This window comes from Monodon monoceros, unplaced genomic scaffold (genome assembly GCF_005190385.1).
Source record: "Monodon monoceros isolate NGI ecotype Baffin Bay Population unplaced genomic scaffold, NGI_Narwhal_1 Super_Scaffold_18, whole genome shotgun sequence".
In the NCBI taxonomy this organism is placed as follows: domain Eukaryota; kingdom Metazoa; phylum Chordata; class Mammalia; order Artiodactyla; family Monodontidae; genus Monodon; species Monodon monoceros.
Window position 1 is genome coordinate 22,577,797 of NW_021703774.1, and position 14,586 is coordinate 22,592,382.

Sequence of the window (14,586 nt, forward strand, 5' to 3'; positions counted from 1 at the left end):
GATTATATATTAAAATGATAATATTTTAGATACAGAGGGAGAACTCTTATTAAAGTTAATTTTAACAGTTTCTTTTTTTTTAAGACCTGTTTTTTTGTTGTGGTGTTTTTGGTGTTTTTTGGCCTCACCGTGCACCTTGCAGGATCTCAGTTCCTTGACTGGGGATTGAACCTGGGCCATGGCCGTGAAAGCCTGAAATCCTAACCACTAGGCAACCAGGGAACTCCCCAGTTTCTTTTACTTTTTTTAATGTGGCTAAAAGGAAACTTAAAATTACATACATTGCTCCCATTATAATCCTACCAGACACTGCCGATACCAGGGAGAAACAATGGAGTGAAGTCCTGGCTGTGGACACACCACCCACCCCCATCACACCTCCCACCCCCTGCCCAGAGGGGTGCAGGAGAGTATGAGTGTCTCTCTGAGTGCCAGGTCACACCTGTGCTTCCAGGTGACTTGGGCAGCCCTGCAGGGCTCCCAGGCCCCATTCCCGCCCCTTGCTGGCCTGGGGGCTCACCAGCAGATGTCTTCGGGGTAAGCGGCGAAGCTGACCGTCCACTTGGAGATGCAGAGCTCTCTGCTGTGGGAGGATGGCTGCGGGTCACTTTTGCACTGAAGGCCCTGACACTTGCAGGCATTGAAGTCCTTCAGGATGCTGCCAGGAAATGTAGAAATGGCCAGGGTCCAGACCCCTCGGGGTACCACGTACCCACACAGCAAACAGGACTGTGTGAGAGTGGGAGCCCCATGGCACAGGACCTTTGCTTTATTATTAGTTTATTATACTTATGCTATAATTAGTGCTATGAAAGAGATGCCATTCTTAGCACATTATGTGCAGAATTTTGCTGTATCCTCAGGACAACCCTCTAAGCCGGGGATTACCATTCCTATTTTACAGATGAGGAAACTGAGGCTCTCAGAGGTAGGTTTTGCACCCTGTCTGTCTGACCCCAGCTCCCATGCTGTTGGCATTGCCCCAACATAGGGTTCCTCCTTGCGGCCCCCCTCTGCCCTGCCCATGAAGCTGGACATCCCGCTGCCAGGCCCGGGGCCTCACTTTTCTACTCCCTCACCTCTTCCCAGGCCCCATAGCAGCATCAGACTGCATCACCTACGACTCCAAGATGCCCCTCCCTAGGACTCCCACCCCCACCCTCTCCACTCCTTCCCTCTTTAGTCTCCCACAAAGAACCCACCAGCACCCCTACTCCTGTCTCAGAACACTCTTCCTCTTTCCACTGGCCTCGTCCCCACCCCAGCCTCACTTGAGAGTCTGCAAGGCACAGCCAGGAGTCTGTTCCCAGGGTTCACGATGCACAAAGCAGGGAAGGCAGGGGAAGGAGCATTTGCTGGGCCAACTCCTTTCCGTCTCCCTCTACCGACCCCATCCCCTGCTGCCCCCGAGGCGAGACGACATGGAGATCCCAGGCATGAGAGCGTTTTAGGAGCTAGAGCTCATGCCAAGGTGCACTATGAAAACCCACTCCCTTGGGCCAGGCTCTCAGCAGCAGTGAGCATCCTGGAGTGCCCAGAGGTATTCCCCCACAGCAGTGCATTTGTAGGGAGATGGGAAGGTCACGCACAGAAGGAAGATCTGTGGTTCCAGAGTGGGTACATGAAAGAGGGTGGCATCCACCCCACCTGGTGAAATGCTGGCTCATAGAGGCAATGGGATCCCTGGGGCAGCTGGTGAGAGCCCGGCAGTGGGGTAAGGCCATATCAACCCAAGAGGGGCTCAGCTGGAATCACCCATGCCCAGCTGTCACACAAACATCGGCCAGGCTCCCCAAGGGAGTGGGTGTGGATGGCTGCCCCCAATCCCAGCCACACCGGCAGAAGGAGATGGAAATGCTACAAACAAATCCCAGCAGTGGCAGTTCAGCAGTACCGTCTCTATCCAAGAGGGACAGCAATTTAGCTGGAGGCAGACAAGGAACATGCCCACACTCACTAGGTGGCCATGGACTTTTCCTGGAAGGTGACGAAGGCCATTCCCAGGGGCTGGTCCTGGACCCTGCATTCCTCTTCTGTGATCCTCTCCGTCAGCCTGTCCTTCATGCGCGTGTAGTAGGCGATGGCGTCCTCCTAGCAGAGGACACATCCCCTTGTGATGACATGGCCCTGTGCAGGTCTCGGGGGACCCAGCGCCCACGTTCCCGGGGGGTGTGGGCCCTCACCCACTCACACCCCTTCACTTCACAGCAGCAGAACTGGCCGCAGGGCTTGGGGTTGATGAAGGTCTGCTGGCCTGTCTTCATCTGCAGGTTTGTGTAATACGTCAGGCTCTTCTCTGTCTTTTTTCTGCAGTGGGAGGGACAAACTTCAGACTCGCAATCCTGTGGTGTGACTCACAGAGCCACTCCCCTCCTTTCCTCCCTAGGGGATCCGAGGCCAGCAAGGAAGGAGGATGGCATCTCAGAGGGAAGGAGTCAGAAAGGTGCAGGCCAGCTCAGCCCACGCCCGCCCACCCTGCCAGCCCTCTCTTACCTCTCCCTGCACAGGTAAATCAGCTTGGCCACGTTGTAGCACAGCTGGACCTCCACCACTTCACACGTGGGATACGCGTCCCTGTGCCCAGGGCAGATCAGAAGCAAAAGATAGCCATTGGAAAAGAGAACCCCCCAGGCAGCAGAGACCCCCAAGACTCCAGGGGTGGCAGAGCAATTACACTGCTCATTTCTGTGCCAGAGGAGACCTCTTTCCTCTTTGTCTTTTACCAAAGGGGGAAATTTTGAAATGTAATACAAAGAGGTCCTTTTAAATAGCATGAAAGTAACTGCCTGAAACTGACAAGTTTATACCCACTTGGCTTTAAATCAGTCAGTACTTCTCCTGAAGAAAAAAAATAACACTATTCATTACCTCCTCTACCCATGCAAAGGAGTAAATTTATTGTTTGCTCTAGGTCATTTCTACTCTGGACCATCACTGAAATCCTATTCAGTTTGTGACCTTTTTGAAGATCACAGACCTTTTTGGTCTCATGAAAGCAAAGGACCCTCAGCCCAGTAAATGCATTAACTTATTTGATCCTGGCCATAACCTGTGAGGTTTGTGTCCCCATTTTACAGATGAGGACAATATGTGTCGGAGAGGTAAAATGACTTGTGCCCAAGATCACACAGCTAGTGAGTGTCTGAGCCAGGAAGTGAATCCAGGCGGCCCAGCTCCAGGGCCCATGACTGTACCCAGCGTACGATGCTCCCTCACCATATACGCAAAATCCTATGTGCAACTCCTGGGCATTCCTGAACCGTGTAAATCCCCACCTACTACCTGCTAGGCACTGGGATGGAGCCTGGATAAGTTTACATTTTAGTGAGAGAGAGAGACACAGCCCATAGACATGTCAGGCAGACAATTTCAGGTCCCGTTACGAGCTTTGTGGAAGAGAGCAATGGTGTAAGCATCCCTCCTACAAGGCAAATTCACACATCAACCCCCATGGATTGCAGCAGTGTTCACTAAAAGGGCTGCCTGAAATAGGAGAAAGTGTGATTCAGCGTTTGTAATGGGAATGAGAGGACTTTTTTTTTCTCTTTAAGGTAATATGTTAAGTGGAGCTACTGTTTCCAAATGTTGCCTAACAGGAAACCTTGGGGAGCTGTTTCAAGGAATAGAGAAAAATGATTCCAGTACCCAATGTGTATATATAGAAAAATATTTCTAAAATACCTAGAGTTTCTAAAAGAGAGGTTAGTCAATAAATTTTAAACATTCATTTTGCAATTCTGTTTATACTAATAATTTGCTTAGCAAGTGTTCTTCATAAATAGTGCAAAGCCAAGCCATAGCCAACCCCTAATCCATACTACAAATTAATGACTACCGATGAGGAATGAATACAGGCTGAAACCTCAGCTCCCTAGCCCAGGTTCAAGTCCTCCAGCCCAGGGTCCTGGGAGCCTTCCCGGCCTGCTCTCCCCCGACCATCCCCTTTCCTGAAGCTCCATGCCTGCATTCATCGCACCGTACACACAATTTCCTTCTCACAGGAAGGCCCTTGCTCTAGCCTCCACCTGCAGGTATCCCCGGTGCAGGTGCTCAGAGGAGGCTGCTGGAAAGGAGGTTCTGCTGGGAGAGCTGTGAGAGAGCTCTGTGAGGACAGGGCTCCGGACCCGGAGTGCTCACTCAAAAGACACGCGCTGAGCAGAAGAATGAACCACGAAATGCAGAGCGGGGCCCAGGTCCCTCCCCGCCTCCAAGACTGCTGTCTCTCGGGCATCTCTTACTCTGCAAAGCTGACGCCGAGAAGCCCAGGGTGAATCCTTCTCTTTTTTTTTTTGTTTGCGGGGAATGTGTGGGCGTGTTGTTTCTATGAATCTTTTTCTCTGCCCCTGAGCTCTCAAGATGTTTATCTGCCCCACACCCTGGCCTGTATTCTGGCTACTGCGTTCACGTGGGCAGCCGTGGCTGCCGGCAGAGGACGTGCCACCCCAGCCCAGGCCCTCACAGCCCCAGGAGAGCCTGCCCAGAGCAGCATCCGCGGCTCTGTGGCTGGGCCAGGTCCTCCTAGGGTCTCTCTCCCCTTCCCTCCCAGTGGAAGCGGCCCTGCTCACCGGAAGTGGCTCTCCACAGTCTCCTTCTTCGCGTCTCTGGAGAGTCCTGTGATGAACAGGGTCCGCCTCACCTGCCGGAGAAACACACCAGGGAGAAAAGTCACCAGGGCAAGCCAGTCTGCCAGGGGGACACCCTGTTCAAGCCTCCTCAAGGAAGACGATGGGGACTCAGAGGCTCAGGTGCTTGCCTTCCTGGCCTGACAGAGCCTTGAAGTCTCTCCTTTACATAGCATCTTCTTCTAGGCAGTCAAGAATAAATTTCCAGGGAATTCCCTGGCGGTCCAGTGGTTAGGGCTCTGCGCTTCCACTGCACGGGGCACGGGTTCGATCCCTGGCCAGGGACCTAAGATCCCGCATGCCACGCAGCGTGGCCAAAAAAAAAAAAAAACATTTCCAAAGCAATTTCGATGAGCCTCCTTTGCATGACAAGAGACTGAGAAAGAACCCAGAAAGGGGAAGTGACTCAAATGAGGTCACACAGCAGATCAGAGGAGGACCCAGGCCTGGAACCAAGTAACAGAAACTCCCTCTCCCCCCATCAAGTTATGGGCAGCAATGAGAGAGGGAGCTGCTCTCAATTCAAACTTCTTGGAAGTTACTTAGAATCAGTAACTACACGCCCAAACCCCACAAATCTAAAGGCTAGTTGGCAAAATGGGGGGAAATAGCCAAATCCTAAAACAATCTACCAGAAAAAAATTTTAATGCCGATTCTGAACACACATTTGCAAGCCTGAGGCCCCTCCTTACCCTCACTGCCATCGTGGTGCTGGGGAATAAGCCTAGTGCCACTCCTCCCCAGCTCCCACCTGAGACCCTCCCCAGCACGTGCCCAGCCCCCCATCGCCCCTCACTCACCAGGTTCTCCTCTTTGTACTTGATGGACTGGGTGTGGTGCCGCATGAAGCCCACAGTGAGGATGAGGTAAAGGATAGCGAAGATGGTGTGCAGCCAAAGGAGGTCGTTGCTGCGGGGGAGGGGAGGGACACCACCTGCCATCAGGGCTGGGCTCCCAGGCAGGGGGTGAGGGTGCGGGGCTGGGCTTGGTTACCCTCATGGCACTGAGCTGAGGGCCAAAGGCTTCATCACAACAGATTTCTCCAACAGAGGTTGAGTGGCCAGTGCCCTTTAGAGAGGGCACTGTCCTGACTAATGAACCCCAGCTCCACGGGGCCCTCTGTGTTTCCTAAAACCCGCTGCAAAACAACGGCGGCCTGGGGCGTGTCCATGCCCATAGCCCAGCAGCGGGCACTAGCGGCAAAGAGGCTTTCAGACATTAACTCGCTCACTTTGGACGACCTCTGGCCTATCCCGGGCTCCAGAATCCGCCCTCTCCTTGGTCTCACCCATCAGCACTCTCATACCCCCCAACTTCGAACTCACTCAGTCTGTAGGTTTGCGATGGTCGTCCTCCCAAAGCTGTAAGGGTCTTTGTCTGCAGAGAAGCACAGATACTCAGTTGCAGGGTCACACTAGGGAAGTGGGAGGGGGACAGCACAGCCTTGGTTTGTGGAGCTCTGAGAAGCAGCAGCATGAGATGTCCGAGAAGTCAGAGGACTGTATCCGGTCTTTTCAGAGCTACACCAACCAAGGCCTCTGCTTTACTCCAAGATGCTTCTGGCAACTTCTCAACCTACCAGGTGGGTAAAGTCAAAATCTGAATTCATCTTGCTTTGAGAGTCTTGTGGCATTCCTTGAGAAATCTAGAAACACCCTAAGCTGTTCCCAAAACCAAGGCTGGGAATCACTGCGCGTAAGAAGTGGATTCGTGATGGGGACACTGGATTCCTGTGGGTGCTTGGAAATAGAACGCCACGCTCTGATTTTCACTTTGAGCATCACAGACATCTTCTGGATCCACTACTTGTGGCCTCCTGATTTGGGTGGGGGCAGGAAACTACAAAACACACTCTGAAAGCCCCTGATCAGTCTTGGGGTCTTCCTCCTACTTAGATATTAGGGGCCCCAGCTCTTGGCCCAGGTTTGGGGCGGATTCTTCTCCAGATCTTTAAGCAGATGGAAAAGTTCAGAAAGTCACCCTGAGACCTTCTCACATCTGAATTTGAGCATGAATCCTGGGGTTCTGATCCACCACAATGAGGCCCTTTCCCCAGGGCTGCTGCTCTGCCTGGGCCCAACTCAGGCAAGATGAGGAGTCCTTACCCAGCAAGCTCCCCGAGAGGTTGACGGGCAGGATGACACACAGAGACAAGAAGCTGACCACCACCAGCAGGAAGATGATGTGTTTCTGGAACGACAGGTAGTGGATGGCGTCCTCCCCACACCACTCCAGGATCTGGTCATCTCTGGCCAAGACACACATGGAATCCTAGTGAGTAGTGGTAACAGGCTGGGCCCTTTGGGCCTTGCATGGATGATCTCATTTAACCCTCATGACCGTCCGTGAGGTAGGTCCCAATTTGATCTCCACTTTTTTAAATATAAGGAAACAGGTACAGAAAAAGCACATTAACTTTTACAAACATCCAGCCTGTAACAGCAGAGCTATGACATGAACTCCAGAGCCTGGAGCTCTCAGCCCTCGCCCCACACTCCTGGATGAAGGAACCTGCCACTGCTCCACTTTAGGTCTCTAGAAACATCTGTGCCCACGTTTGTGTGTAAATAAAATTATCCCTCATCCCTTTCCTGCACCTGTGGACAAGCAAAGCCACTGATAAGAGGGCTGCTGAGAATCTCCTGAGCAAAGCTGTGTGTGTCCAGGCTCATGGCTCCCGCCCTTTCTCCCATCTCCTCCTCAGGGAAACTGGGAGACAGAGGTGGAGTCACTGCTTTATTTTATTTATCTTTGAATATTTATCTATTTATTTGGCTGTGCTGGTCTTTGTTGAGGCGTGTGGGATCTTCGTTACCGCGTGCGGACCTTCATTGCAGCACGCGGGATCTTTGGTTGCCGTGCGTGGGATCTTTTAGTTGTGGCACGCGGGATCTAGTTCCCTGACCAGGGATTGAACCCGGGGCCCCTGCATTGGGAGCGCAGAGTTTTAACCACTGGGCCACCAGGGAAGTCCCTGGAGCTACTGCTTTAAACATTCTCAGTCCATCCCGCTGGCCCTGCCTCTTCCCTGTGTCCCTGCTGTGGCCCCAGAGGCGGGGGGCGACCTGCTCCACCCTTTCCCACCCTCAGTGCTGTATTTGGAGGCTCCAGATCATTTGGAGACCCAGAAAATTCTGGGTTCTGACAGCCAGACTTCCATGCTATAGAGGGAGAAGGGGAGGGGGGTGTCTCCTGTTTTCCTATTCTCCTGACAGGGAGCTACCCTGAGGATCCTGCTTCCAGAAGACAGGGAAAGCCCTGCACTGGGAAGAAAGAGCTCAGGGAAGCAAGGGCCACAGCATCAAAAGGCAGGTGTGAAAGGTGTGGCGCGAGGGCTCTGCAGCCAGCCAGACAGACCACGGTGGACTCCAGCTCAGCTGCCTCCAGAGAGGGTCACAGCACCCACCTGAGGCTGGGACCTAAAGCAGGGAGGCTACGACCCGCTAGCTAGCTGGTCACTCAGCAGGTGCACAGGAGGCAGTGAGGATCCAGGCCCAACGCCGTGCCTGGTGCCGGGTGGATGCTCGCAGTACGCTTGCTAATGTTACCCTTTTTTTACTGCTTACCTGGAGGACAAAGCTCTACCACTGACTACACTGTTTTCACTTCTAAATACACTACCAAAATGCATATACTTTGCCACAGTACGTGCTCACTAAACAAACACTGGTGAAGATTAAAACCCATGAGTGGGACTTCCCTGGTGGGCCAGTGGGTAAGACTCCATGTTGCCAGTGCAGGGGGCCGGGGTTCGATCCCCGGTCGGGGAACTAGATCCCACGTGCATGCCGCAACTAAAAAGATCCTGCATGCCGCAACTAAGAAATAAATAAATATTTTTAAAAAAACCAATAAGTGAGTAATTTTCATCAACAATTTTTTCTTGAGATACACCTCGAATTTCCCTATCTTGCTGGGAAAGGCAATTTGGAAGGAAACTGAGAGGCCTCTTTAAATGTCAGTTGTAACGCTGGGCGTGAGCAGCTGTTAAAATTTAATTGCAGGGCTTTGCTGGTGGCGCAGTGGTTGAGAGTCCTCCTGTCGATGCAGGGGACACGGGTTCGTGCCCCGGTCCCGGAAGATCCCACATGCCGCGGAGCGGCTGGGCCCGTGAGCCACGGCCGCTGAGCCTGCGCGTCCGGAGCCTGTGCCCCGCAACGGGAGAGGCCACAACAGTGAGAGGCCCGCGTACCGCGAAATAAAAAAAAAAAAAAATTAATTGCAGCCTTAAAAACAGTCAAAGGGTAGTCCTTTCTGTGGCAGGAACAGAAGAGAAAAAACAGTGGGAGTTGAAATGGAAAAATATGTCTGATACAGCATTAAAATGACAAAGCAGAATACGCAACTGTATGGATATGGCCTCACTCAACGAGAAGTGAGGTCCTCGCAGAGAGGGCAGGAAGGGGACATGGAGTGATAGAAACAGTGGGTATGGACTGCGGTGCAAACCGTCAGCAGCCTTTGCTAGTTAACGTGAAGATGATGACTCAAAGCTTCTGGCTTTGCCCCACCCGATCGAGGCAGAGAGTCGGGGGCACAGCCCCGGGTAGGGGAATGAATGGCCTAAGTCCCAACCAGCGGTGCCACGGGCAGTGGCTGAGCAGAGGGAAACATGCCGAGGGCATCTTTCAGAGGTAGGGGTAGGGGTGACTTAAAATTTCTTCCTATGAATTCTGTTCTGTACGTGATGGATTTTTGCACAGAATATGCATGACTTCCAACACCCGGAGGAAACGCTGACATGATTTTGGAGTGGGCAGGGAAGGGCAAGGCAGGCAAACCTACCTCTCCCGCCTCTGTCCCCTCCTCCCTCCCAGAAACCCCCCCTCCTACTCCAGACCTGAGTTCACCGGTTTCTTCTGCACAAAATGCCTTCTGCCAGCTCCCCTGGGAACAACTGTCACCAGCCTGGGCCGTTCACAACACGCTCACGCGTGTGAATGCATTTGAACTAGACAGGGCAGGTGTTATTCTCAGCCTGCTTTCACAGTTGGGGAAACTGAAGCCCAGAGAGAGGGACTTACCCAATGTCCTAGAACCGTCACATTTCATCACTCCTAAGATGGCATTTCCACATTTCAACACCTCTGAAATGGGGGGCACCCTGGGATCATAGCCAATCACAGCATAACGGGAAGCATTTTCTCATTCTCGGTGCTGTGCGTCTTACAACGGCGGTTTCTCAGATAGGATGCAACACGGCCGCAGGCAGCAGAGCTGAGACTCGCAGCTTGGCACTGCCACCACATGCAAGGGGACTAACTGGCTTATAATCACCAAGCGCCTCTTTCAGGATTTCTCTCCAAGGGGCCCAAGTTTTAAGAAAAAAAAGAAAACTTCTAACCACATGAGCTGAATATATTAAGCAATCATTATTTCTCCACTTTTCACTAATTCAAAGACATGACACTGCCAGGAAGAGCTTCCGTCCAAATATATCCATGTTAAATAGTACGTAGATATAATTCCTGCCTAAAGCAAAAAATTAGCTTTAATTAGCTTGCACAGGGGGCCCTGGGCCACCTTTATTCTCAGCCCCCAAGTATAGCTTTGCGTCTGAACTGAAAAGTATCTGAGAGACTCCAGCTCAGGATCAGGCACCTTGGCTCTCTCCTGCTGACTGGCCGAACACCCAAACAAACCCACCCAGACAAAGACACCTCCAGCCGCCCGCGCTGTACTCACCGCAGGCGGAAGACTGCAGTCAGCCAGGGGCAGCATCCCTGGAAACGGAGAACAGGGATTAGCTCCCAACAATCTCTGTTTTTCGGAGGCAGACATAATCATCATCTTTGACTTTAAACAACCACCTAACCTCCCGTTTTATAAAAAAGCAGTGCTTTTGTCCCCAATTCAGCAAAGCAACCCTCTTGTCCAAACGCGACAGAGTCGGCGTGTTCCCAGTCCTCTGTCACATGCATCTTGTGCCTGGAGATCTTGTGAACGTCTCTCAAGTTTTGACAATTTGTGGAATTATACGGGCTCCTGGGTCAAATGGTGCAACTTGAATGGAGAGCTGATGAAAGTTCAAGGCCGCTCTGGAGAAGCTGACGGGGGGCTTCTGTTTGTTTCAAGATGACTGAATGAGATGCAAGACAAAAGCAAGGAACCCAAGCCCACTCAACTGGACAGTTCCCTGGGGCGGGGTTTAGAGAGGGAAAGGGTTTCATGGGTTTTAGTGTCCTTCGTATCTCTTCAACTTGATACCCCTTAAAGCTGGACTACCAGCTGGGAAAAACAAATATTTGCTCGTCATTCATTTGACAGTCACTTAGCACCTACTGGGTGTCAGGAGGTGGGGAACAGGGCTGGATAAGATTTGGTTCCTGCCCACAGCTGGCTCATAAGCTAGCAAGCAAGTCAATAATTAACTGTCACACAAAGCCGTTAAGTATGATAACACAGACAAGAGCTGTAGCCAGGTGCCTGAGAATTAATCAAAGTCTCACGGTCCTGGATCACGCAGCTGCCATCTTTGCTGTGGTATTTCCCAAGTTCAGGTGTCTTTGTCAAAGCAGAGAAGAGCTCTCACCAGCATGTGCCACTCAAGGTCAAGGGTATAGAGTTAGCGGCTCAGCAGGAGTACAACTGCCCTCTCCCTGCCAATTCATTACTGCCCATCCTTGCAAGCCCCCATCCCGCAGCCACAACCATACCTGCCCCTTAAATACCAACCAGCTCGCTTTCAAAGTCCTGCTGCCCTGAGGAGGAAGATGACAGTCTCTGGAATCTGGACTCACTAGAAACACAAAAGGGAAAAATGGCAGATAATCCTTTTAAAAGGTCTAAAAACTTATGTCTAGTATCTCGCTGCCTCTTAGAGCTCAGGACCAAAGCTACTAGTGCTCGGTGGCTGGGACAAAATATAACTCACCGTGTGAAAAATATAGGCAAGGGCATCGACCATTCCAAGGTTTGGTGAGATGTCAAACTCTGTGTTACATGGGATGAATATCAGGGGGTCAGGGTATCAGTGGACCATCCTGTGCTCCACACCCTTGAACCTCAGCCCTGTGACTGGTCTACGTAAAGTAACTTCAAAGTGTTGCCTGTTTACAATATATTTCCCAATATAGCAAATAAAACTTGGAATAAATACTGTATTTTATCAAATCTAAGACACCACTGGTTGTAAAGGGCACAATTAGTTTTTGAACCACTAAGGAGTAAAGGATGCTGTCAATTAACCATGATCACCATCGATAATAAGTTGCACTCAATTTCATAGATGAGAAAATGCCAAAGATGTGCATTTTAGACTTGATGAACTGGGGCATTTTACATTGCTAATTTGGGCAGATCCTTTCTTCTGAGTTACCCATAAAAACACCCCGTGCGCTGTGAATTTGAGGTGTTTGCAATATGCTACGTTTTGCTTTTCTCTCTGTTTTCCTACTCCTGGTTTCACCATCCCACTTCTCATGGCATAAGGCCTGGTGAAGCTCAACTTTCAAAGCCTTTCCAGAGAACTGCCTCAATTGACCTTCATGGTAACCCTATGGGCAAGAAGAGGCAAGAGGAAACAACCCAACGAGCTCAGGGTCCTGACCAAGATGACACAGCCACGGAAGTGTGGAGGCTCCTGATTTCCAGGTGCTCTAGTCTGTTGTAGTACTCAGCCCTCCTAGGAGTGAATGTGCCAAAAATGCACCAGGTGTTTCAAACGTTTCCCCCCAAACAGTCCAAGGCTGGCACACAGCTGAGGCAGAGGCCCCAGCACCTTACCCCAAGGTTAATACCCTTGGGCTTCCACAAACACCAGGGTGGAGACTGTGGGGAAAGAAGGTGCATTTACAGACACCCCCATCGCCCTCCTGCACAGACCGCATTTCAACACGGGAACCCCCTGAGGAACAAGAGTGGGGGTCTGCCTGCGGAGCCCCCGGGGAGGCATGGGCGGGGCAGCCCGGGCCAGTCTCTGTTTCCCCAGTCGCTTCCTATTGCTGCATCTGGCAAAAGATCCTGGGGTGAGGGACAGCTAGTTGGAGCTGGAAATTCCAGTTGTGCAGACCTGAAACTCATTCTCCCCCTGCAGGTGACATGCGTAGAGAGCCCAGGGTGGAGGCGGAAGGACGTGAGTCCTGGCCAAGGCAGTCTGTGCTGTGTGACAGAGCGTCCGAAGCGGGCAGATTAGGGCCACTGGCTGACCCTGACCCAGAGGAGAGGAGCAGCTCACCTACGGCCCTGCTGCCCTTCTCAATCCAGCTCGCCTCATCCCCAGCCCCGAACTAATTAATCTCAAAGAAGATACACTTGAAAATGTCCAAGGCGAGAAAGCAAGCTGGCATCCTCCTCAGCTGATGACGAAAGCCTCCAGTATCTAAGGCAACTAGATTTCTTCCGTAGCCCGAAGCAGCTGGCTCACGGTGAGCCAGCTCCAAGCCCCAGGGGAAAGCTGGGTGTGTGGGCAATGGTTTTCTTACCGCCACCAAGAAGGTACCAAGGCTAATCTCACAGGTCTGCGGTGAAGAGCAGAGAGAACAGTTTCTGGTACAGGCCTGGCAGACACACTAATGAACACAATCTAACACGAACATCATGTGTGGGCTGTGCCTGGTGGGCTTCACAAGCCCCCAGCCCCATCCCAGCCTCTGTCTCTGTCTCTGTCTCTGTCTCTCTCTCACACACACACACACACACACCACACACACACACACACACACACACAGATGCTTGACGTAATGAGTCTTTTTTACCTGTTTGCTTCTGACACCAGGGCAATGCGGCCATAATCCCAGAAGTTTCTTCTTATGATGGAAAATACCAATACTAAAAACTAAAAGTAGAAAAGAAATCAGGTCTTGTAAAAGCATATTGGATGGCTTCTAATTAGGGGCCATTGTCTTAGGGGCAAAGCCCGCCCCTCCCCCAACAACCCCCCCCCCCCCCCCCCCCCCCCCCCCCCCCGTCCCCGGACTCAGGAGGGCTAAAAGGGCCAGAGAAGGCACGGAGCTGCCCAAGGCCACACAGCTCAAGGGCTCAATGCTGTGCTCACCCCCTTCACCAGCTCCTGTCCCCTGTGCCCAAGCCACAGAGGCTGTCAACACTGACACGGAGCTTGCCCCGGCAGCCCCCTAGTCAAGCACTCAGGTCCTGCTCTTTTAGTCTCAAGGCAGCCCTGACAGCCACAGCCTTCCTCAGCCCTGGTTTGCTTGCAGGGTCTCCTGAGCAGGAAGGCCCTCACAGCAGCCCTGGGGACCAGCTCCCTCCTTCACTTTACATAGAGCTGCATTTTTCATTACAGAATAGAGGTAGCAGAGCCCCTGGAAGCTGAGCCAGAAGTGGTCAGATCTTTATCTTGAGTTTGGTTCTCCTGGAGGCAAGCCCTGGGGACACCTGGCGCAGAGCATGCAGGGCCCTCGGCAGGCCTGTGTGCCCAACAGCAACGCGAGGCGCTGGACTCAAGACTAACCCCCTTTCCGCTCTAAAAGTCTGTCGATTCTAGACTGTCTCCTCGCTCCCTCCGTGTCCACCTTTGCAGGTCCTCTGTCTTGCTCCTGCCTGTCTCCCCTCCCTGGACAGGCTCCCTCCCTTCAGGGCTCAGCGTTTTAATCAGTATATCCCTGCCTGCCCTAGTCAGGAACTGTGGTTTTAAATGTGGGTTTTGCGTAAAATAGATAGCTAGTGGGAAGCAGCCGCATAGCACAGGGAGATCAGCTCGGTGGTTTGTGGCCACCTAGAGGGGTGGGATAGGGAGGGTGGGAGGGAGGGAGACGCAAGAGGGAGGAGATATGGGAACACATGTATATGTATAACTGATTCACTTTGTTATACAGCAGAAACTAACACACCATAGTAAAGCTATTATACTCCAATAAAGATGTTTAAAAAATTAATGAATGAATTGGCTAAATGGAATTTATAATAAAGAACATTGTATATTTAAAAAAAAAGAAAGCAAGCAAGCAAGCAAGAAAAAGAAAGAAAGAAAGAAAGAAAGAAAGAAAGAAAGAAAGAAAGAAA

At 51.8% G+C, this 14,586-nt stretch overlaps 1 protein-coding gene across 2 annotated transcripts in view; it reads right to left on the reverse strand.

The window, feature by feature from the left end:
* Positions 1 to 14,586, reverse strand: part of TMEM63A (transmembrane protein 63A) — a 33,370-nt gene that overhangs the window by 11,429 nt on the left and 7,355 nt on the right. For both annotated transcript variants that reach the window (XM_029227393.1, XM_029227392.1), the window contains exons 4-14: positions 13,320 to 13,399; positions 11,299 to 11,362; positions 10,309 to 10,346; positions 6,729 to 6,871; positions 5,949 to 6,000; positions 5,424 to 5,532; positions 4,566 to 4,636; positions 2,494 to 2,574; positions 2,184 to 2,307; positions 1,958 to 2,091; positions 521 to 658 (exon numbers count right to left, since the gene is read on the reverse strand). In XM_029227393.1, the coding sequence (XP_029083226.1) occupies positions 521 to 658; positions 1,958 to 2,091; positions 2,184 to 2,307; positions 2,494 to 2,574; positions 4,566 to 4,636; positions 5,424 to 5,532; positions 5,949 to 6,000; positions 6,729 to 6,871; positions 10,309 to 10,346; positions 11,299 to 11,362; positions 13,320 to 13,399 (1,034 nt within the window). The remainder of the gene's footprint in view (positions 1 to 520; positions 659 to 1,957; positions 2,092 to 2,183; positions 2,308 to 2,493; positions 2,575 to 4,565; positions 4,637 to 5,423; positions 5,533 to 5,948; positions 6,001 to 6,728; positions 6,872 to 10,308; positions 10,347 to 11,298; positions 11,363 to 13,319; positions 13,400 to 14,586) is intronic.